The sequence below is a fragment of the Ciconia boyciana genome, chromosome 2 (genome assembly GCF_034638445.1).
Source record: "Ciconia boyciana chromosome 2, ASM3463844v1, whole genome shotgun sequence".
NCBI lineage: Eukaryota > Metazoa > Chordata > Aves > Ciconiiformes > Ciconiidae > Ciconia > Ciconia boyciana.
Window position 1 is genome coordinate 118,927,110 of NC_132935.1, and position 27,901 is coordinate 118,955,010.

Sequence of the window (27,901 nt, forward strand, 5' to 3'; positions counted from 1 at the left end):
CTGATTGGCGGGAGGGAAAAGGAAGACACTATTTTCCCCACAAGAAATTGCCGAAACTCATGGCCAACAAAGGAAGGAGGAAACAGCCAACTGCACATACACAAAGTCATGTGGAATTGTAGGCAATGAGCTCTCAGGCATTAGTATAGAGTTGTTCAGCTAGAAATAAACAAGTAATGGAAGAAACTACAAGAAAAGTAATTTGATCCAAAGTCAACCTGGATTTCTCTAGAAAGCATTGTTCATTGAGAGGCTGAAAAATATTGGCCTAAGAAAGAGGCAGAGGGAGAAGGCTATTCATAAAGATTTCTATGGGTATCTACTTATCTGTTTATTTAGCTGTTTGGGAGTTTGTGGGGTTTTTTGCATTATTTTTTTCAACCAAGTTGCATTGTGTCCTTTTTGTAAGAATCTATTTGTTTTTCTCTAAAAAAACACCTAGATGGACCTATCTTTCGTCGATACTGCTACATACTGCAGTAGAAAGATAGATACTGCTATCTTTTGTGATAAAAGTCTGGAAAAGTGTCACCTTTTCCTCTTTTATCATTGGTTCTGTCAATCTCAAAGGTTGCTATGAAAATAACTACTTTCCTACACAAGTACACACCCAGCTCTTTCCTCCTTGCCATTCCATCTACACAATGTATTTCATTAATGCCAAACAAGGTGACAACTGTCACTTATATTGTAACATATTATACTTGAAAATTTATCTAAAAAGGTAGGATTCACAATTGAATGCACGCATACATCTGAGCTCCAGAGAGTCCATGTACAGCAGAGAAATAAGCTAACTACGCTTCATCTTTTCTTAAAATAGATATTTAAAACAGGTCAGCTGAGCTGCAACTGCCTATCACACTCTACTGAATATAAAAAGCATCCTAGGCAAATGACTCTGGTAACGACAAATACATAGTAGAAAAATCAAACATCAATCAAGAGACAGGCATCTCTGATAATATGCCATCTGCTCTAGGTTTTTGAAAAAGCTCCATTTTCTACTGTACTTTAAAGATGCCTTTTGTCTCCCACTACAATCAGAACATCTTTCTCCATCAACAGGAAATCTCATGCTATTTTAAACCCAAAAGTTAATATGCCAGTATCAAAGGTCAAAGACTATGCCTTCCACCACACCTCTCAAATCCTTCTCTCTCGCACACTTCAACTGTGAGAAACAAAAGCAAGTCAACCCCCATAAGATTCCATTAAACCTGATGAGACTACCATTTACCCGAGAGGCCAAGACAAGACTGACAGTACTACCCGTCCATAATGTAAAAAGTAATATTTTAATTTTAAATAAATTTTAAAAGCATTGTGCCTTACCTACAGGAGAGATTTTCCCTATTGGACTTTAAACCCTGCTTTCCAGACTTTAAACCCTGGTTTGTCTTAGGGGAGAACTCCCCATATACTTCAAGCAGCCAGCCAGCACATACTCTAGCTGACTCTGTAGATCTCAGCTCATGGAAGAAGTATGCTGGGCAGGGGCTCAGCACTCACAAGAAAACTTGTAAGCCCAGAATCAGACCAGCCACTACAGTGCTCCCAAGGCCCTGATCCCACAAGGTATTTAAATGCTTGCCCAACACCTGTTGCTTATTTCATTACCATGGAACTCCCATAGTTTCTCCAGTGCAGCACACACCTTAAGACCAAACTGATGAGCAGATGAGCTCTTAGCTCAGACATTCAGGCATGCCACACTTCTGCATAATGACACTTTATGGTCTTTTCTCTGTCTGGTCAAAGAAGAGCCATAAAAAGAAGGCTATCTGTATTTAACCTGGGAAAAAGATCAGCTACAGCTTTTTATGACAGTACAACTGTTCTATTTTTTAAGCTTCTAAAACGGGGCCAACTCAGCCTGTTACATCATGCAGATTAATCAGATGCTACAGTATTTACTAGGGTTAAACCTAAAGGATAAAGGTTACATAATGGATTCAGTCCAACTTAAAGTGGTCAGATCTTTCAAATAAATATGCACCTTTCCTCTTTGAACACCTGGACAGGAATAATCAACTAAATGTAAGAGAAGTTCAAGTTTAATAAGCTTCTAAAATTGCTTTCCATTCTGAAATCTGGTACAGAGAAACAAATGGGGGCAAATTCCACTCAAAAGACCATAAAAATCCATTCAAATTTTGTCACATGTATCTTTATTCTTCATGTCCCCTCTGATATTGTTATCAAAGCACTATGAAATATCTTTGTGTACTGCATACATACAACATCACCTGGGCCTACACTCCTTAACTGCTTTCTGCTCTTTGCTTCATTATGATCTTGGACTTGCCTCGTTTAAGCTCTCCAACCAGAATAAAATCCATATACAACTACTGGTTTCCCAAAGGCTGCATTTTGTTTTAGAGTTTAACACTGGGTGCCATTGATGAGGAATCTTGATTTTTCCACTCTGCTGAGAGTACAGTTTTAGCCATTCCTTATCCTTCCTCATGTGCCTTCTATCAGAAGTCTTATGAAAACATTCAGTGCTCTGATAAAGACATAATCGCCCAAACAAACATTAGAAAAATTCCAACAGGCCCAGAAGATAGTGCTCGCCAGAGTCTGGAATTTTTCCAATTCAAAAAGTTAACCTGCTCACTTTTAAGAAGCTACAGTTTTAAATATCTTTCACAGACAAAAACCAGAGAGAAATCATGTACTGCCTATTAACACATTAAATATATACATATTACAGCATATTGGTAATGCAGAAAAACCACAAAGACTTAAAACTCAAACCAATACAGAATCTTACAGTAAGTGTATTTAAATTCAGCTGAATTATTACACATACAGTTAGCATTTTAAATATTTCTCCCCCTGCCCAAAGATTGCTCATATAGTGCATATGCTCCTCTGCCACTCCCTTTGAAAAAGAGAAAGCTATACAGCAGAGTCTCTTGTAGCATGCTCACAAGAGATGCTGAGGTGCAACAGAGATGCGGGCATCTCTGCTACACCAGGGTGCTGCCTTTTTCAAGGTACTTCATTTTTAAAACCATTGAGTAACGATGGTCCAGTCTTAAGCTCCAAATTCTGCAACAAGAGATGAGAAAGAAATATTTACCATCTGTGCATTCTTCATAATACCAGTCCAGTTCATAATAATCTGCTTCAATAAATTTCTGCATAGTCAGTACCCTTCAGCAACATAGACGAGACTTCACTTTGCTGCTAAGGTCAAGTGAAATGCAGCCATGCCTTCCTGCCTTTGCAAAATACCATAGCGTAAGGAAGCTCACAGAAAGCTGAAAATGAGCTGCACATCTTCAGTGAGGTTGCAACTAAAATAAAAGGAGGGTGTGGAAGGTGTATGGGGGGGAGGGGGGAAGGGGGAATTAAAAAAATAGAAAAAGGATGCAGACAGGAGAAGCAGATGCCCTGGCGGCTGCTCTAATAAAGAAGCTCTGCACAGGAGCCTTGGATGGGTGTTAACAAAATCATCCTATCAAAAGGCTGATGCGCTGACGTGGGGGACACACACCACCGCCTGGCTGTTTCTAACTCATTCCTTTCCTCCCTAGTCTCCACATCTCTTTCAGTCTAACATGTTGCCATGGAGACGAGCTGGCTCCAAAAGACATGCAGAGATGAAGAAAATGCATTTTGCTGTTTCTGGCTTTACAGACTGGAAGTACCCCTCCATACTGGAAACAAAAATCCTTGCTCAGAAAGATGATACAACTCTCTGCTGACTGCTCATGGAACAACAGCATCATGCCATAGCAATTCACTGGGTACATGCAGTACATTAATAATGAAAATCTAGTCCATTAGTACTCTCCTCCACACTGTTTGATAAAAGCCTGCCTTCCCCATGGAAAATGAAACTACATTACTGCTTTGTTACACTATTCTGGGCTGATATAATACAATCCTTTATGCATCCTGTTATTGCAAAAGTGGCAAACAAAAACATGAAAGAATCAGAAAATCAGGACAGCAATCATTTCCCCTTGCAATAAAGCTAATCTGCTTCTGCTTTTTGCCTTCGCCATGAACCACTGACCCATTTTTTTTTTTTCAAGCATCTAAGCTTCATAGCCAAAAACAAGGAGTTAGGACAAACTTGCACTACTCTATTCCTAAAAATGTTCAAGGTCTTCACACAGAACAGCTTAATGTTCACGTTCAATGTTTTGGAAACAAAAGAAAAGACTTTACTTACATAGGAATTCAGAAAGCATGTCTGAAGCTGTGCAGGTATAGTTACCAGAGGGATTGACATCCATTTTGTTTGTAACTATCACATATTCTTCACCCCTTTCTCCTCCTTTTTTTAGGAAACTGTATTTCTTTGTGAACACCAGTAGAAGCACTGGGATAGATTAAGTTGCAACATATGTTAATAACACAAGGTAGGAGGCCATATTGGGTCTGACCACAGAGGTGTCTGTCTAGCCGAAGACTCCATCTACAAGAACAGCCATAAGCAGGTAAGGGAGAACTAGCCAATGCTTCCCTCAACCGCCCTCCCAACCTCCAAGTTTTTCCAGCTCCAGAGACGGCCTGAAACAGATAGTTTCTACTTTTAGCAATTCTTGAAGGACTTACCCTGTCTATTCTTGAGCCCATGTGTCTTTTTAGCACCTCCAACGTCCTCTTGCAAGGAGTTCCACACATCTACTATTCATGATATAAGAAACCCTCACCTTTCTGCTTTGCAACTCACTTTTACTAACTTCATTATCACTGCAGTAACTTTGAGCTTGGGAATTGCCACATCCCTTTTTATATATTGATAGCTGAAGCACAGATTAACAGATCTGTTCACACATCTGCCACACGTTTGTCAGTGGCAATTGGCCATGCTATTCACTCAACCCTCAAGTTCCAGTCCAGGGCCAAACTCAAATACACCTTTGCCTGCAAGTAAATTATTTCACCGAAAAATAATATGTTTCTAAGTCTGCAAATTAAAAATAAAAAAATTAAAAAAAATCACTATGTTCATCCTACAGTACAGTAACCTATTTGGCAATATGCACAGGATTCCCCTCTACTCAGCACTGGTCAGGCCACACCTGGAGTACTGTGTCTAGTTCTGGGCTGCCCAGTGTAAGAGAGACATGGACATACTGGAGAAAGTCTACTGAAGGGCCATGAAGATGAAGGGACCAAAGCATTTCTTCTATGAGGAGAGGCTGAGAGAGCTGGGACTGTTCTGCCTGGAGAAGAGAAGGCTCAGGGGGACCTCATCAATGTGTATAAATACCTGAAGGGAGGGCGCACAGAGGACAGAGCCAGGCTTTTTCAGTGCTGCGCAGTGACAGGATCAGAGGCAATGGGCACAAACTGGAACACAGGAGGTTCACCCTGAACATAAGAATTTTTTTTTTTTTTTTTTAAATGTGAGGGTGACTGAGGACTGACACAGCCTGCTCTAGGGGACCCTTGATTGAGCAGGGGGGTTGGACCAGATGAGTTGCAGAGGTCCTTTCCAGCCTCAACCTTCTGCTATTCTGTGATTTTGTAGTTCAAGGGCCTCCACCCATTTACTTCATTTGTTTAATTGCCACACACTAAGATTCTTTGACCTTCTTTCATTACACAAAACACTTATTTTTAACTTCCTAGACAGTAGGAACAAGGGCACATAGTTTCAGACCACTGTGAACTTTGAAGATTCACAGAGACTGAAGTGCCAGAGCTCTTCCTCAAATACAGTTCCCCCTTGCCCCTATGAGACGCTCCTGGGCCAGGAAGCAAACTGCAGTCCACGTGTCTCTCAATCACTGGTTTTGTTAAACTTTACTCTTATGTTCCTGTCCGTTCTCCTCCCCAAGCCAGCCTTAGCCACCTGGGGCTGAGGCCTGCAGCTCTCCTACAGGGGTGGCAATCAGTCAGCCTCCAGCTGAGGAGATCCAATGTCTGTACTTCAGTTATTGCTGGTCAACAACTGAGTTGGTGTAATACCTAAATAAAGTTAGTCAACCTGCTCTAGGCTGCAAGCACTGCCATTCTTGGGAGGCTAACTCAAAGCAAAGCAGCACAGCCTTAATCAAGGCACCACCACATTTACTGGCACTTCCCCCCCATTTGTTACTTTTGCATCAAGCTAACCTTAGCCCTCCCGAAATCAAGAGGTACACTGAGATAACAAGGGTCTGAAAAGAAAAACTTACTCTCGTTTTGACAGGGATCGCATTATTTTTGGCTTCATTCTGCTGATTAGATTTTTAGCATCCTCAATAATGATGTGAAAGCAATACAATAAGTGTACATGACCTTCCTTCAGGTTAGTAAATCACAAAGGATTACATAAAAGCCACCAAAAGTCTTTGGACATGCAAAGGTCATACAATTATCTTTAAAAACAAAAAAAAAAAATGTATTTTGAATAGTGCAAGCATTTTTGCCAAATGTGATCATTCTGCCCTCACGCTGTGCCATCTTGAAACAGAGGAATGTGACAAAGCACTCCAGCCCTAGCTCAGTCTTGCAGAATTTCAGTTATGCATACTCATAAGGCAAGAACTGCCCATGTTATTAAATGCAATTAAGGCTACACTGTTAAAATACTGTCAGAGAAAAATAAAGGTTCCTATGGCAACATTAACTCAGTTGCTCTGCATATAAGCTATTTGTTCCACTTGTATTACTTTCGTCCAAAAGGTAATTTCAGTCTGGTAATGCTATTAAACAAGTATTTAAAGTATAAAGAATGAACATTGGCTACCAGCTTAAATTGCTGCAGGGACTCTCTCCTTTTTATTTCCTGACATTTTAAACAAAGGAAATCTTCAACATGCTAGAATTTTCTTCTTACTGTCCTCCCCCCTGCACCCCCCCCCCTTTCAATGAGGCAGGATAAAAATAGTTCAAGGGGGGGTTTGGGGCTTTTTGTTTGTTTTTACCGATACTTTTCTACAGATCTGATTGGAAACATATTGGTGTAATCCAGAAAGGCATTATTTTTCTGTGGAGAAAATAACTTGTGTGGTCAAATGATTTCAGAACTCCTCAAGAAGACTCGGAAATATGGGATAAGTGTATGATCTTCCCAGCATGAAGAGAGAAACCCTGGACAGACAGAATACTATATATACAGGTATCCACGTGCAAGCATCCCTTCAATTATATGAGAAATTGTAGCTTTATTAAGGAGGGGCTGGAAGGGTTGTCAAGTTGAACATAAAGGTCTAACCAGGCCGACAAAGCAGCTGCATACTTGCAGAACCCTCTTTCAACCTCTGCAGCCCTACTTCTCCTTCCTACAGCGATACATTGGATTCAACTTACGTAAAATTTATGTGAATGGTGAATTTTTCTGCTGGACTGCTTCTGCAAACATTAAACCTCTGTGTATTCAAATCTCCATATTACAACACTGCATTTGACTGGAGTATTACTTTGTTAGTTGCCTAAAAAGTTCATATAAAACTTGAGTTTAAGAAAGATTTCAGGTAGTATACCTGTGACTATAAGGGACTTGCTTTTTCCTATTCCAAAGCTAAATACAGTTATTCACATTCATTCGGCTTTCCCTTCCAGCTGCTGGATTTTGTTCTATTTTTCTATGTTTAGTCTTAAAGCAAACAAAAAAACCCACTTTCATTTGTTCTCTACAGAGCAAAATATACAGACTGATAAAGAATTCTGGCAGCCAACGCTGATCAGCCAGACTGAGCACTCTAAGCTTGCTGTTACAAAGAGGTTTTATCAGGCACAAAAGTTGACTTGAAAAGCTCACGAGCCCTCTCCTCCTTCCCTTCTGCTGCAATAAATCTGTGCCATAGGTCAACACTAAACTGGTCTGCCTAAATTAGCCAGGTTATAAAAATCACACAAACCCTCTTCCTTGTTTGAAGAGAGTTTTTGACAAAGATAATTTCAACTACCCCATTTACAAGCATGGCCTCTCAAGAAAGTTGTAGCAGCACACTCAAGAATGCAGTGAACCATGTTGTTAGTGTGCAAAGCAGCAGCAAGTCATCTCTGCTGGCAAATAAAGTATTCAGAGAATGTCATTACATAGTATGTCACTATAAATCATGTGTTTCCATGCTTAGTCATTCTCAGCTTTCTTCTCCAAACCTTTTAGAATTCCGGGAGGATCCTTTGAAACTGAACACTGGCGCTGAATGGAGTACTTCCATGGCAGCTGCAGCAGTGTATTACCTCCCATTTGATGAACTCTGGGTCACATTTCTTCTCTTGGCTACAGCATCACATCAGGATGTTCAGATAATTAAACACCATATCCTTTCACTAGTTTCTACAGTCGCCACCACTCAGGATAAAGTTGCCCATCCCATTAACATCGTCTGGAGTCCTTTTTATCAGAGGAACAGCTGTACCACTACGCAATGCATATTTTTAATAGTCAGGCGTTGCCACAATACTTACTTTGCAAACTGACATTTTTTAAAAGACTTCATAAAAAAAGGAAAGTTATTAAAGAGCATTAAAAAGAAAAGCAAGCATATTTAAAAGCCCAACATTTTCAAGGACAGGCTGGCATACTGTTATTTCTAAATTGGGATCTCACTTACTGAAGTGAATAGTTCGTGGTGTTTCACCTTCTAAAAGAACACTGAACAGGAGTCATCCTGCGACTGCACATTTAGTAAGAGCAAACAACTCTGTCCTAAGTTGCAGAGATCTCTTCCAGTGTAGTATTTGGTTTAGCAAGAAATCACTGTGGCTTGCTTAACCTGAAAAGAGTGGAACCAGAGCGGCAAAAGCATTGTATCAGCAGCTTCCAGAATTGCTATTGAGAAAAATGGGTGCTTCAAATTTGATTGACTCTTCTTCGTCAAAATGGGATTACTATCTAGGGCTTCAAAATGGTACAGGTACTTCCTACAGATAGGAAAGAGCTGGTCCCTTCTGAACACCATAAGGGCACACTGACCTCACCTGGTACAGACAAAAGACTCTTCTGATGCAGAGAAGAGCCTAACTGTTCTCCCACTGAAACAAAATGATTTAACGTGAAACAGAGGCAGACAGATGAAATTAAATTACTTAAGGACAAAAACCTATCTTCCACATGGAAGGATTATTTCTCCCTTCCCCCAGATTATTACTGGCGAGTACTATATTTGCATTTCTATAAAATCAAAATTGATGTGGTCTTCAGCAACCTACCTGCAAAACCAGCTGCATAGTTTAATTAAGGTATCACTGGGCATACTTAAATACTGTAAATGAGACCATGATAGCAAGAGCTGGACATTTAAGAGAATACACCCCTATACAGCATAAAGAAATGAAGAAGAGTAAAGCTTTAAAGAGTCAGATTTTGTAAACTGTTCACCACCTGGAAATAATGTAAACTATAATCTCTGGGGTTTTGTGGTTGTATTTTTTCCTGGAGACAGCAAAAACATTTGTAAAATGTAGTTGAGCTTAACATCATGCTTGATTGGATAGACAAAAATATTACAGTAGCATGGTTATGACCTATTTTTCTAACAAGGAAGGAAAAAAACCCACTGAGAGTCATGATTGCAGCTTCCTGGGAGAGGAAAGGAATGCAAGTTGCATTACACTGAAGGAATATAGAACCAGGGAGCCCAGAACTGGACACAGCACGCTGGGTGTGGCCTCACCAGTGCCAAGTAGAGAGGAAGGATCACCTCCTTCAACCTGCTGGCAATACTCCTCCTAATACAGCCCAGGATACCATTAGCCTTCTTTGCAGCAGGGGCATGTTCCTGGCTGATGTTCAACTTGGGGTCCACCAGGATGCCCCAGGTCCTTTTCTGCAAGGCTGCCTTCCAGCCGGGTGGACCCCAGCACATACTGGTGCATGGGGTTGCTCCTCCCCAGATGCAGGACTTTGCAATTCCCTCTGCTGAATTGCACAGGGCTCTTGACTCATCTCTCCAGCCTGTCAAGGTCCCTTTGAATGGGAGCACAATCCTCTGGTGTCTCAGCCACTCCTCCTGGATCCTGTTTATGTCTTTCATCCTCGCTGACGCTGTGCAACCTGCTGACTTCCTCTCAACTTCTCCACTTGGTGACAGCTCTTCAACAGCAGCACACCTCCTACATAAAAGAAGGCCATCTCTCCCTGTCTCAGGGAGGGGCCCCAGGCACTCCCAGCAGCCTGGGACTTGCAGGGCTGCATCCACCATCTGAAGCTCTGTCTGGGTTAAAGTCTGCCCTGGCAGGGACAGGTGCTCCAAAACTTGGGGAATGCACCCTGTGGCACGTCATATCTGAAGGTTTAGACTGTTCTGAACTCAGATGAGGACCACTTCTTTACACCCTTCCACACAAACTGCTGCATCTGTTGGCTGTCTCTGGGAGCTGTGCTCCAGACCTAGCTGTTACACAGGGCTCTCCCAAGCACCAGCTAAAAAGGTGCTTGACCATCCCTAAGCAGCAGCAGCTGCAACAAAGGCTCCAAGCAGGCAGCAGCTGACAGCTTCTCAGAAGCCCCTAGAGCTTCTTCAGGCCCACATCCCTGTGGCTCCCCTTACCTTGCACTTACCTGGCAGCAGCAGACACCCTCAAGTTTCTCAGAGTGTTCCCAGGAGTCCCCAGATGATCCTGAGCCCTGTTCCCATAAGCTCCCAAGGCAGAATCCAGACTCTTGCACCAAGTGCTGTGTCTGTTCACCGCCTTTGGTAGCTGTGCTCTAGGCCTGGTTCTTATATAGACCTCTCCCTAGCCACCAGCTAAAAGGGTGCTTGACGTTCCCTAATTTGGGGGCAGGGAGATGGAACGTCACTTTGCTGTATCATACATTTGCGCAGCACATTTTAGACTGGCTTAAAAGGCACTCTGCCTCAAGAGTTTAATGAGGCTGGTGAGATGACATTTAATGTATTTGATTATGCTTTAGGGTCAGATCAGTTTTCTTTTATTAATTTGGTAGGGACTGGCTCACTCTTCTGTCTGAAGCATATGAAGAAAATAATGAAAAAGATGTGCTTTGGAGTTTCAGAATGTAAAAGAACAGCTTCAGCCCTAATACACTATTCATTTCCTCCCAAATACTATCTTCATCCAAGTGTGGAAACCCCATTTCCCAACTGCCAACTAAATTTTAAGAATTAATTCTTTACATCACCTACCCTGGGTTACAGCTTAAGTCCCCCCTGCAAAATTGCTAATAAATTAAAATGCTTGGATATTTAAATATTCATCTTTCTGTCAGTGTCATCAAAAACTAATTCAAAATAAGGGCTAAGTAGCCTTGTGTCTGTACTCTTGACTGATGCTGCCCAGCAGATTCTGTGACTGACAGCCTTTGTGGTTGGGGATTGGACTGAGAATCTCAAAAACAAAAAGCCACAGGAAGGCAGAAAAATCTGCTCTAACAAGCCACAGTAGTATAGCTAAGGGCCATTGTTGACTCTTAGCCTGTATGGATCAACACAGAGGGGAACTAATCACATTTCCACCAGCAGGTTATAAACCAGCATCAATCTCAGCATGTAGTCCAAAAACTGCAAGGACATTTTTCCAAGTCATTCAGAAATCAAATGCCCTTCTTGCTTAATTGCTCAGATTTCAGACCTCACATGTTCATCCAGAACAGTTACAATGACAACATTCAGTGTGCAAGCCTTATGAAGCTTAACAGAATAGTATTAAGTCAAAAGCTAGATTTTAAAATTCCAGGCATAACTCTTGTTTTCAAGTCATCTGAATTCCAGTCAAATCCAGTGAGTTGTATAAAAGCAATCTCATAGGAATGAAATAGCCAACTGCAATCAGTATTTTGCCTAAACATTTTGATGTAGGTTGTGGAGGCAGATTTAAGACAAAGGATCCAAACATTCCCTTGGTACATAGTTCTCTTCCCCACTACAAAGAAATCGACTCAATTTACACCAGGCAAGAGCACTACTCCTGTTGTGGTATCTTGCAATGCACATCCTCCATTCTATTAAAAGGAGTTTGGGCGACATAAAACCTTGCTAGAAATGGCAGAACATTACTAGCCTCAGCATGAGAAGGTAGCAGTGTTTGAGAGAAATTTTTACTTAAATAAAGTTTGCCTTCCACAGTGAAAAGAGTACGATGGTACCCAAGATTCTAATAATAGTGATAGAAGTACAGTCCTTGTTACTGCAAAGTACCAAGAAAACAACAATCGAAGTTTTTTCAGAAATAAATATTTTGCAATTGTGAAGATTAAAATATTATCCAACTATCACAACGAATTTAAGAAATCTGAAAGTGGCATTGGAAAAGTGACTTTAGCTCATTTTATAGATCTGTAGCATTATTATCCTTGATTTATCTTGTATTACAACTTACAAAACATTCACATAAGCCTACAAGAACAGTACTAGTAAGCAAAAACATAACATCTGAACACCAAGAAAAACTAGTTTGTAAATTTGGTTTACTGACAGAGAACAGAGATGTGCTCAACAGAGAACCTAGGTTTTCAGTAATTACTGAAATCACCATAGGCACCCATACATCCACACCCCTCGAAAATCTCATTGCTTTTTTATTTTAATAGGTCACATCTTGACTCAGCTGTAACCATTACCCACAGTTAGAAGATTAAGCAGAACAAGTTCAGTAAACTGGAGAACCAGAAAAGAGTCAGTATTACAGTGCACATCACTGTCATACAGCACTTGGGCATCCAAGAAATGAGTGTAGCATAAATACCTGCCCTGTATAGCCTTTTATGTAACAAGTCTTTCTAGTCTGGAACTCAGCAATCAAACTAGTTTAATTTATAGTTTCTCATTATACCCAAACTGCAGAAGATACTTCACTTTACTGAAAACCTTCCCAGACCACAGCTTCCCTACTTTATCTTTGCATTGAAGCTCTCTTCCTCCATCCACACTTGTGCTTAACTTCTAGTACATGTTCAATGCTTGTTTTCATATTTTAAGGAGAAATAATAGAATCCAAGAACAGATGGCATTTCATTAATATCAAGTTACTTTTGAGAACATTTGTACTCCATGCATCCTTTACAGTAGGGTCTAGTATGTCATTATGGTCTATTAAAGATGGATGTACAAACCCAAGGAGACCTAAAGAAGCAATCGACAAAAAATCAGGAACCAAAATGGAGATGTCCATTAAGACAGTGGCCCCATTAAAAGCATTTACACTCTTTTGATTTTGCAATCCAGATAAGATAATTTCTCTTTTCACTCAAAAATGATTGACTGTTTTCCTATATTCAAGTGTTCCCTTGTGATACGCTTCCTATGGTAAAAAGGAAACACAGCCCTCTCTGCCCCCTGAAACAGTACTTGTTCAATCACAGTAAAACAAGTATGTGTGAGCATTAATAGCTACTAATCTACTTTTTAACTGAATGAAAATATATCTGTATACTTTAAAAGCTTGATAATACACCACTCCAAACACCCATCAGGTCTGCAGAAAACCCCATCATTTCAGTGCTTCTACTTTAAAGGACAGCAATGCAGCTGCCTGTTACCTTAAATGCTGAATCCTTCCTGGACGTAATATTTCTCATGGATTCTCTCCGGGGAACAAACACAAACACAGATGAACTCAAACTAGAGAATACTGTCATTACAAGTGATTTAGATTCTTTCACAGATAATGGTTTTGAGACACCTGAATCTATCCAAACAATTACAGAGACTCTCTTATTAAATATAAATGTATTATTCAGAAACTAAAAATCACAGACAAATAGGTATGCAGTATCACAAGTTCCCTATTAACAAACCTGTTTTATAGAAAAGGAGAATACTAGATGGATAATGAGAACGAATTATAAAATGTGCAATGGGTATATGTGAACGTGTAAGTGCATGTGCCTAATACAAAAATCATGTACTATAATTTATACATGATTGTATGAATTGTCATACAAATGACATTTTAAACAGCAAATAAATTCTTTGGAAGTACAGTTCTCAGGGAGAGACAGTCCTTGGAGAATTAAAGCACTGTTTTCCGAGTGCAACTTTAAATTTTGGTTTGGGGTTGCAAATCAATTAGAGCTTTTTACATAACCTTTTTGTCAAATGAGCTTTCTCCCTTTTGTGTTGCCATTCTAAAGCGGGAACAAATGAAGATGATAGTACAGTTTAAAAGGCATTTATTTTCAGAATCAGTTTACTTACTAGGCTTAAGATAGCTACATTTTTTAATCAACTTCACGGCACTTTACAAGACTTAACCAAAAATGTATTTGAGGAATTATTTTCATTTTGAGTAGAGATTTAAAATTTGGTCACTATATTTTAAAGTTCTTTCAAAAGGATAACTACAAATTCAATTGTACATCAATACACATATACTATATATTTATTAAATATGCATATATACACACACTTTTTATATAGATATATAAATTTAGATTAAAATCTAAATATATAATATACATAAATCTAAATATATATATTTTTATATCTAAAGAATTAAATATATATCTATATTTAGAACACCCCACTTTCCTACTTTTGTGGGCCTCAAAATATTTTTAAGTAATCCTAGTACTGAGGTTCAAAGGTTCAGGCATCTACCTTGTTCAAAACTTACAAAATGAGTCAGGACAGAGCTGGAGATATGGAACACAACCAAGACAGAGGATAAAGAGTCATGAGTGTGGTAATTGGCCACAAATGTTTTCAAAACCTAGAGCAGAAGGAAGGAAAAAAGCTGCTCTCAATTACCACCCCCAAAATCAACCTCCACTGCCCTTGGATGGGGGAGTGGGAATGCAATTATAACCAGCGGGAAAACCAGACACGTTCCCCTTCCCAAATTCCAGTTGTTCACACGAGGTACCTGAACACCATGAAGACAATGAGTTACAGTGCAAGACTGTCACTATTGTGTTACCATTCAGACTATTTCCAATCTAAGTAGTTACACTTTAACTGGTGTGGTGATAAGTTATAAAATGTTGTCCTTCCTGATAAGCTCTCTCCCTAAACAACAGGAAGCCTTACAAAAGACGTATTTACCTATATTAATAATGCACAATATTTACATACATTAAAACACGCACAAACATCCCCCTTGTTGTCCAGTATTTCTCAATCTGTGAACATTTCCTGAATAGAGCTACAACATATCCCTCCCTCCTTGTTACATCCTGGTTTTGAAGATGGTTGACACTACAACACACCAGGAACCATAAGCAATCAAAAGACTTTATTTCACACCTAAAAATATTCTGCACTAGCTCAAGTTTTCATATGAATTTTAATTATCTTTGTGCGTCTCTAAGAAGCGTGAAGAAGGTAAAGCAACAATCTGTATGTGTAGTGCATTTTAATTCTGATAGAAGTATTTATTTTGCAGCAAATCCTCTTCTGTTTCAGCAAAATGAATGAATTCTTCCTTCAGTTAAGGAAAGCTTTGATGGATTATGAAATTGCATTTTTGTTATTTATTAAGTTTAACTGCATCCATAGAATTCTTAGATCACAAGGATAAAGTTTTGAAAATACTGGAAATTTGTAAGACTATACTAAAACCTTCCAATAGACAAGTTACAGTATTTGTTGACTCCCTTGTCAAGGTTTTTAAAACAAACTAAACAGGTACAGAAGGAGTGCCTTAACTCCAGGACTGAAAATGACTCATTGTGCAAGCAGCCACACCCTGGAAAAACACTCTCCGAAGTGATGATGGTACAATTTGCAGACTTTTCTGCCAGCTTACTTAAAATAATATTTTTATTTTGACAGTTATTTTTTCCATAAACCAATGTTTACAATCAGTGCCATAATTTCCAAACATGCTGAAGTTTTACGATCTGGCACTTTCATGTATAGATGCATTATATGACTTGTTCATGATAACTGAACAAGGATAAAGTCAGAGATCTCAGTTTCCAGTGTATCAGTCTAAGGCTCAATCCAAATGTGCTTAAACTTCTTAAACTACTGTAGTCAATCAGGAGCTGGTAGAAGGCCAGGATTTACGTAAAGTTGATAAGGGGGATTCAGACCAGAACGTGGAATGTCTAATTAAAACTATTGTCCTTGGGAAGTGAAACACATCCTGGAGAAATATGTAAGCTAATTAAGATGTTTTGGGAACAATCTGAAGCTAGTAGAAGCATGATAAGAAGGACCCTCATGCAAACTGTTCTCATTATAATACTAAAAGTCACACCCCTTGAGCTGGAGACCTTGGCCCAGGTGGAGACCCCTCACCTTTGGGCATGCGTAGAATATTAAAGTAGTACTGTAGCTTTAAGAATAAGACAAAAAAATGTAGACCAATAGAAAACTGCTTTATGTAATTACTTATGCATATGTATAACTAGACTGTACAAATACAGTACCTGTATGAACGAGCCAGGGGCTAGCTTTGTGGAGCTACCACCTAGTACCTGGTCTTCCGCAAAACTTGAAAAAAACATGGTATCTCAGCTCTGTGTGCGTATTGGGTGTTGCACACTGGGTAACGAACTCCATTTATGAGACACACTACTATTTATAGACAAGTGTCTGTATATAAGCAGTAAGGAATAAACTTTTCTTTATAGAAGTTCTTGCTCAGTTCCTCTTCTTTAAGCAGTTTATTTTCCCAATGAAAGCAGAGAGCATACATTGTGGCAGGAATTACACTCAAAATTCTTTCACTCAAGCCAGTTGATTGGATGAAATCTTCAGTCACAGCAACATGGTAAAGTTGCAGCCATTATGCTTGTAAGCTAAAAGCTGGATAAAACTGTTTAAGTACTCAGTCACAGGCAGCTACTGCTATCTGATTCCTCTGTTGTACATAGCTTCATTTTGTATTCATCCCCAACAGTCATGCACCATTGCAAACGGCATGCCCCACCAGCATCTCGGTTGGGAGAGTTAGGATGCTTCCATGTGGATTTTTGCCTTCCTCGCCCCACTAGCAAAACATCTTTCTCATGGTTATTCCAACAGTCCACCCACGTAGACCATCTTATTTGTGAGACAGGACTAATCGCGTTACTAAAGACTTTGGAAACCTGACATTTCAAAACATTTATTTAAGCCAACTGCTGCCATCATTATAACAACACTAACAGACTGATACAAACCAAGAGTTGTAGTACAACTGATTCCATAGATCAACTTCAGCTCGCCTCTCCCTCTTCCCACTGTTTTTGTCTGACTGGGGGGAGGTGGAGAGCATATATAAGTTATCTACTAAAATACTTAATGCCTTCTATTGAAGCATTATAGTCAGAAACTTAGTTTTCATATTCTTAATGCTTTTCTTTACCAACCTTGCTCCTTACAAAGTAAATTCTCCAGATGCTTCAAAATGCAATGAAGCAATTTTTGCAAAGCTTTATGTTGAGCCCTGTAACTCATGCCTTCCGAGCTCCACAGTGCCTCAGTCAGTCTACCTAAATCTATCTACTACTATAATCTATGTAAATCCACTACTATGTAAGTCTAATACTGTAGCTTTAGCCTATAACCTATTGGCTTGATACTCTGCAGACTATTTTAACATGCAACACATGCAGAAGTGCAAGAAAATTGCACCTTCATGTGAAACCATGGAGGGGGAAAAAAAAAAAGGAAGATTCTTTTAATCATTTATTACTCAATAAATCAGCAACTAGACGATGAATCAGAGAATTCTTCTCTACTTGCACAGCTAAGTCAATATCCACAGTGGAAGAACCCAGAGAGACATGAATCCATTCACCATGATAAAAGCATCTACAGGCTCAAACAAAAGAATGAAGAACCAAGAAGGTCACAAGACTACACGCTTTCCCTTCAGGCACAAAAGGTACCTTTTTGTCCAATAGTATGAATATGAACAAAAGAAAGAATGAAGGGACAAACCATCTCAACCAAATGCTCAGTTTGGTTCTTCACAAGTCTTTCCCAGAAGCGTAAGCTGCAGAAAAATGATCTGATGTCATGTTATGATGCTGGCACCCAGTGCCATCAGACAACAGTGCAATGTGTCAGAGAACATGTTCAAAAAGAGCAAACACTGAAACAGGTCTAAGCTTTCTACATTGTATATATACAGAAATTTCAGTCTCTTGCCAGAGAGATCACAAGCAAAAAGTATTTCAGTTTCACCAATATTTGCTAAGGTGGAGAGGTGCATGCACAGATTACAAATGCAATTGCTCTTTTTGATTAAATGCTTCCTTTGTTTTCTATCTACCACAAACTTGAAGACCAGAGCAATAAATCAAACACAGTTCTCTTGCTTTCCTCAGTTCTAACAGAATTGCACAGATACTTCAGAGAAGTAAAAAAATAGCACTTATTTGTTCCTCAGTACAATTTCTGAATTTTTGACTTACGGAAGTATTTCAAGGTCTCTTCTATTTGCTCAGTTGTTAAGTCAATATTCACATCAGGGGAAATGAGAGGTGTATGAAGCCAGTCGTCGTGGTCATAACCATAGATTGTATCTGCTCTTAGCTTATAATGAGGCAGCTGCTCTTCCAGTAGACTGATGATTTCAACTTCAGGAAGATTGGTACTATTGCACACATCTGGTAAGAGAAAGAGGACAATCTCTGTTAGTTACTTTAAATTGAGTACTATACATACAAGCTAGCAAAGATGTCAGTTTGTTTTGGCATCAGCAAGATTTTTCTGCATGTAGAAAACAGCTAGATACTAACTGGTTTAGAAGATAATGACTAGCACAAATGATCCCCAAAGAGCACATTTACTAGCAGAAAATACAAGGGCATGCTCTTAGGGACAAAAAGCCCAACCTCTAGAAGCAAGGACTCTAGAAGCAGGGTGGGGAGAATAGAGAACAAATGAGCATTGACCAAGACAGGGTAGTTACAACCTGGGTACGGAGAAAGGATTAGTGCATACAGGAATTTACATTTTTTATGTTCTACCTGACAGATTATTTTTAGCTTGCAAGCTTTACATATCTCCTTAACTCGGTATTTGACCACAGTTCAGTACCACTGTATTTTTTTGCCTTTGCTGTTGGCAGATTTTTCTCAAGAAAAAGAAATCCAGGATTGCAATAACAAACAGTGTCACAGTTCACACCTAAGATGCACTGGTAAAGTTGGCCACAAGAACTTTTAGGGAACTTTTCAACACTATCTCGACCTGCATTCTGTGATATCAGTCCCTCATGTTCACAAATATGTCAAGTTTACACACAGTTTTAAAAATGGATACCAACAGCCATTAACAACTGCAAAAATGTTGCAATTAAAACTGGATATTTAAATTTAGGACAAGAGGGAGCTGAGAAGTTTTAATACAGAAAACTCCAATTCAACATAAAAACTTCTTCACCGTAAGGATGGTCAAACATGGGAACAGGGGCGCAGAGAGGCTGGGAAATCTCCCATCTTTGGAAAGATTGACAACTCAACTAAACAAGGCCATGAGCACTCACTTGAAAAGACCTGCTTTGAGTAGAAGTCAGAACAGATGCCCTCCAGAGGTACTTTCCAACCTATATTATTCTATAATGAAGAATTTTGTGTGTGTGTGACCACCCAAAACAGGCATGATCATTTTAAATATATACATTTTAATTTCCATATAAAATTAACTACAATGTCTTGCTAAATAATTAAGAAACAGAGCAACACCTGTATGTTTTCTGTAAATACTTAGTGCATCATCCGCATTCCCATTTCCATGCCAGGACAAAAAGAAAAGACCACCACAGCCCCAGCCCCACCACTCCCACCCCCTCCCCCACCCCCCGCAAAATAAGAAAGAGCTATCTAAACCTATTTTGGAAGAGCAAGCACTAAGAAAGGCTGCTCACATGCTGTGCAATGCAGCTCCATCTTTAACCAGTGCCATAACTCTTGCAACTGTTGCTAAGACTCACTGCACAGTAAATAGCAAAGATTGTCAAGGCTCTGAGTGCGCCCATAGGCCTTTACTGCCCTGATGACCAGGGTCATCAGGGACCCCACCCAGGACCCTCTGTGCAGTGGCCCAGGAGCCTCATTTAAACTCAAGCCCCCTGTCCTCCCCTGTGCAGTGCTGTAGGGTAGGTCTGTGCCCAGCTCCGTCCCGGGCTGATGCTGACTCATCGCCTGGGCTTCCTGGCTTGGCTACAGACCTGCTCAGTACCTGGCGTTTGTCTGATGATCACTGGAGAGTCAATTTTAACCGTTACTGCCAGCACCTTTGCCCTGCTCAGGAACAAAGGGACTGGGCTCTGTCAACAAGGATCCTGCCCTTCCCAACCTGTGGTCACACTCAACTGCCAGCAGGGCAGTGAGGCAGCCCTGCTCTCTCTGCTCCCTGATGAAGACACCTATTTTCCTAAGAGACAAACTCTTTGCAGGATTATTGCAGGACTGATGCAGACCTGCAATTCCACTGCAAGCTAGTGGAATTAACCGCTCTCAGGGGAGGGAAGGGAGGGGGGAATGCGGAAGTAACACATACTTTTCTATAGACCATCAATTACCTCTTTCTTTATCTTTCTAATCCAGAAATTGCATTGTCATATGCATCATCCCAAGCACTACAGACAGCAAGAACGTTACTATTCTCTTAGACAACAGGGCAGAGGATACAAAGATGAACTCATACTGTTAATCTCCTGCCTATATCCTTTACAAGATCCTGTTGATTAAAACAAAAATCCACTTGGGAAAGTTGCATTAGACCTTATGGTTCAAGGAGTCTGCTATTACCTATCAGGAGGTATTCTCCACTGCTTTCATCCAGGCTGTTCTGCTAACTCTTGTACATACGTAAGTGTTCTCCAAACCTCACTGCAGAAGTGGATGTGCAAAAGTTAGTAGGATTAGGCACCCACATGTGTAGCAATGCTATTTTTATGGAGCTCCATGCAATGCGAGAGTCAGCCTGCACACATCACTTTAAGAGGTCCTTGCAGCCCTCTCAGAGAACTATGAACTTACACAGAGAAAAAAAGACCCATTTCCCATGTTTCCAAAGCTGAGAACTAACCTGTAACTACAAACCCTTCTTCTTCCCCGGCTACCTTTTTAATTGCTGACAACATCCATCTTAGTGCCTGCAACCATCTGAGTTCAGAAAAGCCAGCTGATTTTCTAAAAAATACCTGTTGATGTCAACTAAACGTTAAAAGATATATGTGTGTGTACATGCATACACATAAAGATTTTTTATGTATCTATATCTACATATACAGAGATATGTAGATTATAGATATATATCTTTGGATTACCTAATTGCTCTCACTGTCAAGAATGTGGGGTTTGGTTTTTTGCTGGGGTTGTTTTTTGGGGGTTATTTTGGCTGAAATGTTAGTTCGCCTCTTGTGACGAATTAAGTTTACACAGCCCGACTGAGGAGGTCTTCTTGGGAAGAAGGAAATAAAAATGTTTGAAAAATTCAAACCCTTAGTGTCTTTCCGCTTTTACTTAGTATTTCAAAAGAAATGGACTGACTTTATAAACGGAAAGTTTCAGGCAAATAATTTTGTGCAGAGAAGTAAAATGGTTTCTGTGTCGTAAAAAGTAGCAGAAAATGGAATGCAAAAGAAGTTACCAATAAAATTTAGGAGGAAAAAATCCCCCACAAAAAACCCAGACCCCAAACATGGACATACACAAAAGAAGCCCATACAGTTTTATTGTGGAAAAGAAATCCACCAGACAGACAGTAAATAACTAAGAATTATAGTAGAATACAAGTCAACCAAGACAATTTTTCTACTCTATCATATAACAAATCTTTTGTGTTTCTGAGCAATTCAAAAGACCTAACAACTGGAAAAAATATTAATGAGGAACTGGCAAGGCAAATTATTATGATGCTATTGTCATCAACTCCTATTGCGATTTTAAAATCTGTATACCAGCAGGAAACAGAGGCAGGCTCTGATGTAATTGCCTATTTAGAAGAATAGGACACTGGAATTACACTTGTGTATGACTAAACTTTAGTTCACCATTTAAATCAGAGCAATATTCTCAGTGCTACAGTTACGCAGTCTTCCCCTTCACTCTTCCTCCTCTCCCTTTCCCGAGGTGCAGGCACTTGTTACGAGCAGGTACGCAGACTAATGCCATCCCCCATCCTGAAACACCAGTTATATTTTATAGAAGACCCCGACTGTGCTTCCAGATATTTTTTATTAATATTTCTGATTAAACTGTGAAGATAACTAAGTTAAATAAGTTCTCTACTCAGAGACATCATTTACATTTTATGATTAAGTTAACTGAAGTCCAGCAGGCATAAAACTGTTGCACCTCCTCTTGTCCTAAATGGTACCTTCATTTTACTGAGGTAAACATAACACCATGAGCCTAAGAATTAATTGATCAGTAATAAAAATGACACAACAAAATACAGTCGAACTATATTCGCATAAGTTGCTCTGTTAAAGATTTTGGGTTTTTTACTCTAAGCGATTTTAAACTTGCAGTTTTCTGGACATCCTTAGCAAACAGAAACTTCTACAAGCAAATTACAAAAACTTAAAATAGCTAAATGAATTATGAACTCACAATTCTTACTCAAGTGTGGGTCATTCCAGGTTCTGCTTTTGGAAGAAAAGAATTCAGAAAAAGATTTTCTAACGCTCTTGCATACTGTAGGAGCCTGCAGCTTTCAGCACTTTGTAGAAATAATTATATATAAACAAAGAAAATTTGTTAATTATTTTCCATATTCTTTTTGCAAGTAATGCATTCTAGTGCTTTGCTATCTTCATAGCTTATATGTGGCACATGTACAAAACACGCTCACGTCTTTTTGCTGCAAAATATCTTCCTCCATGCCCTATTCCTCAGAAGATAAAGAAGTTCCTCAGTCTGCTTTACAGGAGTTTTTGACGTTATTCCTCTGTATGTTTTCTAAATTACATTAAACCAAGTTCTTTCAGAGACTTTGCTTTTTTCTCTGCTGATTTTGTTGCTTCAGTTTCTAATCCACCCTTCCAATAAAGAAGATGCAAAACTGGGCTGAACACTCCAACTGAGCTCTCTTCTGCTTTTTTTTCTTCCTACTTCAGTATCTCCTGGGTAACTATTAATGGATTACTTATTAGCTTGTACCCTATCTTTTCATACATTGCCATTTGACTGACTGGCGTATTTCCCCTTCTCTGAGCATCTTAAACCCCTCCACCACCTCCCTCCTAACTTAAGACAGCCACTAAAGGTTCACTGGTTGTTTCAGCTTGTTTACATTTTCTTAGAGGAATTTTTATTAGACTTGCTGATCTGGATACCTTTGACTATTTCATCTTTTTCATCTGTTCCCTGTCTTCTAGCCAACACCTCTATCCATTTAAAAAGCACAGTAAGTGGGAGAAGCACAGTAAGTGGGAGTAAGCAGGGAGAAGAGGCCTCCATAGTCACTTCCAGGCAAATTCTTTCATTTCCCACAACAGATTTAAAACTTCATAACTTGTCACAACTTTTTGAGGCAGTCGGGGAAAGGGAAGTAGATAAGAGCACAGAAATAAAAATAAGATGAGAGAAACAAGGAAACTCTGGAGAAAGCAGGAAGACTTCTTCAGTCTAATATGGAGCCACCTATTCCTCTCTCTGGTTTTCAGTCCTGTCCCATTTCCCCACACACTCGTTACACTTCCCCTTGATGCTTAGCTCTCTAAAATTTAAAACAGAGAAACTTAAAAACTCTTTGAAAATGGCTGGTCAATAAATAGCAAATTATTTTTTAAAAAAGCACACAATACCTGAAAAGGGTCAATTCCAGTGCTGGCTCCCTACTAGTTAAGTAAAAGGAAAGTTCTGCAGAACGGGGCTACCGCATGGAGGCTAAAGTCCAGCCACATGTAATGCACGAAATTAAAGTTCATCAACTTGAGGCTATGTCATGCTAAACACCAGTGAATCTTGACTGCTGGTTTTGCTTCACATGATACATCTACACACAGAGAACACAAACTGAAAGTCTGTGTCCCTTCTCAGAAGCCAAGGATCAGTTAGCACTTGGCAAATTTTGTATCCCTATATGTAAAATGACATAAAATTCTACCGTACACATACCATCAACACAAGAGAGCATTACATTTTCTACTATTTAAGTAGGAAGTTCCCTGTTAAAAATTCTCAGTATCTCCCCCATTTTTAAAAGTGTAAAGAAATACGCAACTCCATAATGTCATTCCATTCCATTGGGCCAAGAAAATTCTGGAAACTCCTTCTGAGAAAAAAAGTCACCTACTCTAGCTCAACAACCAACCAAGAGGCCATGACTACATTAGGATTCTTCTTTCTCAGCAGACCACAAGCCTAAAGTCTAATCATATTCCAGGGTTGGACGCAAGAAAGATGGTCTTCCTCTAAATGCTTTTCCAGCAGATATTTCCTGGCTGCTTGAAGCAGCCCAATAGCCTCATTTTCCCAATGCTTTCTGTCCATTTAGGCAATCATGGAACAGAATGAACTAGTCATTATCATTGTGAGCAGATCTACATAAAAGTGAAAAGCAAAATGGTAGATACAAAACTTCAACCCTGCAATTAGGCTGCTAGCTAGTCTACTGAAGAGGGAAACATAGCCTGTAGTCATCCATTATTTGAGCTCTAGAGGCCCACACAGAAACAGGCTTCAAGTATTAACTGGGGTCCAGAATTACAAGTATTTCTTGAACATTATTTAACAATTACTCTGCACATACACCTGTAACAGGCAAAACCCCAGAACTCACCATATTCCTATTAAATTTCAGTTCTAGGATGCCTAGAATATGGCTAATTGTACTGAAGTCTTACAAATACTACTGCTGAACTCAGGACTGTACACACACAATGTGTATGTTCTAATGTAAAGTGTCTGATTAGCTTCTGGGCAAAGAAAATTACTTCTAATAAAAAGAAAATTCACTGTCCTCCCAATTCCCTGACTTGCCCATAGGGAAAGATAGTCTTAGCATCCTACATATCATAAAAGTCTCATTGCTGACTGCAAGGTCAAACTGCTGGAAGAAAACCTCTTCAACAAGAAAGCTGTCTCGTACCTTTAAAACTCAGACTCCTCAAACAGCCGTGGCAGCTTCTGTAACTTGACTGGCATGACAGGATTTTGAAATTGCAAGTTTAACCGCACCTTTAACCAAACCTATTTAAGCAATGGTTCTTCTGCCTCTAAACATGGAAAATACTGCACAAAACCCAGTCTTCCACGGGAAAATAAAAGACCCCATGCCAACCTCAGATATTCCCATTCTGGGCTGCCACAGCAAGGCGTCAGCTGACGTATAAGCCAGTACTGCCCACAGTGCTTTCTCTCTTGCACACATAGATCTCAACAGGACTTCCCACCTTGTGTAGGTGGGGCACCACAGGAAAGGCAGGCGGTATTTATGGTAGCCAAATGGGCACACTCAATCATGGAAAAGGAATTCTGCATGAGAAGTCCAGCCCATGGAGAAGAATGAAGCACCCAAACAGGGATTCTCATCATCTTGTCTATATAATACCATGTGTCACTTCAGTTACTGCCATTTCATATTTTAATTCATACAACCAATGCACTTATAAGAGTGAGGATAGTAGTAGAAAGGAGAAAGACTCCAAGAGTTTGCTTTTCTTCCTCTCTCTCACCATCTTTCCCCTAAACAAATCCAGCTTCCTCACTGGAAAAGAAAAAGTCCCTTCTCCCCAAAAGTTTTAAAGGACTTGTGCAAGGGTGGGGAAGCTGCACAGAACATAATCACAACCCTTCCTTTGCTACAAAGGAGAACTGGTATGAAGGATCATATAATTCGATATTAGCCAAAAGAATAATGCTGTGCAGGAAAAATCATTACATTGACCAGACTGCCAGCTGAAGTGGAAGAAAAAATGCTGTTCCTTCAGTTCTGCCACACCAGGCACTAGCTAAGCCTGTCTGTGGAGTGGACAAGCCATAGAACTGTCTTCCCATATAGGTCACTGGGCTCAGCCTACATCTGCATTTTTGGGTACGTAAAGCACTAACATTTCCAGCGTGTTTCCTTCCTTGGTAGGAAACTCTACTTAAATTTGGCAATTGAAAGCATATTGAAGAAGCTGGGAGAAAACTTGGCTTAGCCAAACACACCAAATAAAGACTGAGACAAAGCTGGGAATGTCAGAGCTAACAAAGATAAAACTGATGGAAACTGCAGTTCCAATGCGAGGAATGTCGTTGTTTATTAGGTTAAACTCTCCCTGCTTTGGTTTCATCCTACACACACGTTCTTGCTGGGTATAAAAAGGTGAGACAGATCTTGGTGATGAGAGGCCATTAAACTATTAGGTCCCTACTGTACATTATGCCATAAATTTAAATGAATTTTGCTTCAGTATGGAAACGTTTCTCCCTGCAGATAAATGCAACCATATTCATGCTTTTATTTTTACATTAAACAGAAAATAAAAGGAAACTCCACCACCACGGCTATTCTTTTAGAGCAAGAACAACAGCTATTCATGTATCAAATGCATGCTGGCAACGCTCTGTTCAGCAGCAGTAAGAATAAACACATTCATTAACCATTAGGATCTTCCAGCTGCCAAGACAGACTGAAAATGTCTCCAAAACCCGTTGACAGATCACTGCATACGGAAAACCCTGAAAAGCAATTGTCCTGCTTTTGCTTGTTGTTCAGCCCAGCTACAAAATGTGCCAACCCCTAAACAATGGCTGTCAATGAAGCTTTAGAATCACAAGCAAAACATAAGAATTAATTCTCCTGTAGCTTGCTCTTTACAGATGTTGACTTTAAAGGGAAAATTTGATGTTTCATGATGGACACATACATGTACATTGAAGGAAAAAGTTAAAGCTGCACTTGGTTAGCATGTTATGGAGGTAAATTACGGAACAGAAGTATTTTCACATATTTAAATACACCAATAATCAAATGTAGCTTTTTAGTCTTCCAGTACTATTCAAGTGCACCACCACAGGAAAACAAAGAACACAAAACAAAAAAACACCTCCAAAAAATCCACCAGGCACTTGCCTTCAGGAGTTCTTTCTCCAAAGAACAAACCCAGAACACCAATGAATACTTACTGCTCTCGCGCTTCCCTACCCCAAATAAAGTACACATTTAGGAATGACAAGTGCTTCCCAAAACAAAGGAAATCTAGAAACAAATTTAAAAAAAGTCACACTTCAGTAATTCCCGCAGTTGTTTTCACAGTGACTCTAGAATTGACAGTTTACACTAAAAACCATATACCATACTAGGAAGAAGAGTGTAAGTTAAGCAAGAGGGCTGGATAAGGAGCATAGCAGTAGCAGCAGAATTCTGCTTAGGGTGAAAAAAAACCCCAAACCAACCAAACAAAAAACCACCACCACCAAAACACAAAATTATAATCTTTGAAAGAAAAAAAAAAGTATAACTGGGATACAGACTAAGAGGTAGCATAACTTGTCACAGGAGAGGAATCAGGAAAAAAACTAAGTTACTGGCAAAGGGTAAGAGCTGCAAAACAACCGATGGGATGCGGGGGGGGGGGGGGGGGGGGGGGGCTGTGTGAAGTTGACTGAGAATCCACCAAAAGCCAGCCAGCAAATTCAAACAGAGGCAATGATGCAGCAGACAGAGAATACGATCATTTTGTTAGAGTATGCTAGACAGAACTGAAGTCAGACTCATAGAATAGTTCCAGTCATGCTGAGGGAGCTACCTCATGTTAATAGGGCTAGCATTTCTGGCATGCTTTAGAGAAAGAAAGAGTACTCAGAATTTAGCAATAGCTGCTTATAGGAAGTAGCAGGAAAGAAGAGTGAGAAGAGACCATAATTAGATCAAGCTTACAGGATAAGACTGGTGACAGCAATAGCAAAGTAAATGGACTGAGGTAAGAGCCCACTTTCTCAAAGTTTTAAAGGAGAGAGACTAAGAAAGCTGGGAGAGGAGAAGGCCAGGGTGTGAAAATGATGGAGGTTTTTCAAAATCACAAAGATTAAATCATAAGGGGAAGGAAGAACTGATATTCACCAAATCCTGCATACCTAGAAAAACAAATACTGGCAGAAACCAGTGGGAGATTGGTGTAAGTACCACTGCACACACCCGCTAAAAACCATGAACTT

General features: G+C 39.7%; 1 protein-coding gene across 9 annotated transcripts in view; it reads right to left on the minus strand.

The window, feature by feature from the left end:
• The window catches only part of TRAK1 (trafficking kinesin protein 1), a 139,090-nt gene that overhangs the window by 55,777 nt on the left and 55,412 nt on the right, over positions 1-27,901 (minus strand). For all 9 annotated transcript variants that reach the window (XM_072853752.1, XM_072853753.1, XM_072853755.1 and 6 more), the window contains one exon: positions 18,212-18,406. Coding sequence is in view for 5 of the 9 variants with exons in the window: in XM_072853751.1 (XP_072709852.1) it covers positions 18,212-18,406 (195 nt within the window). In the remaining 4 variants the exon portion in view is untranslated. The remainder of the gene's footprint in view (positions 1-18,211; positions 18,407-27,901) is intronic.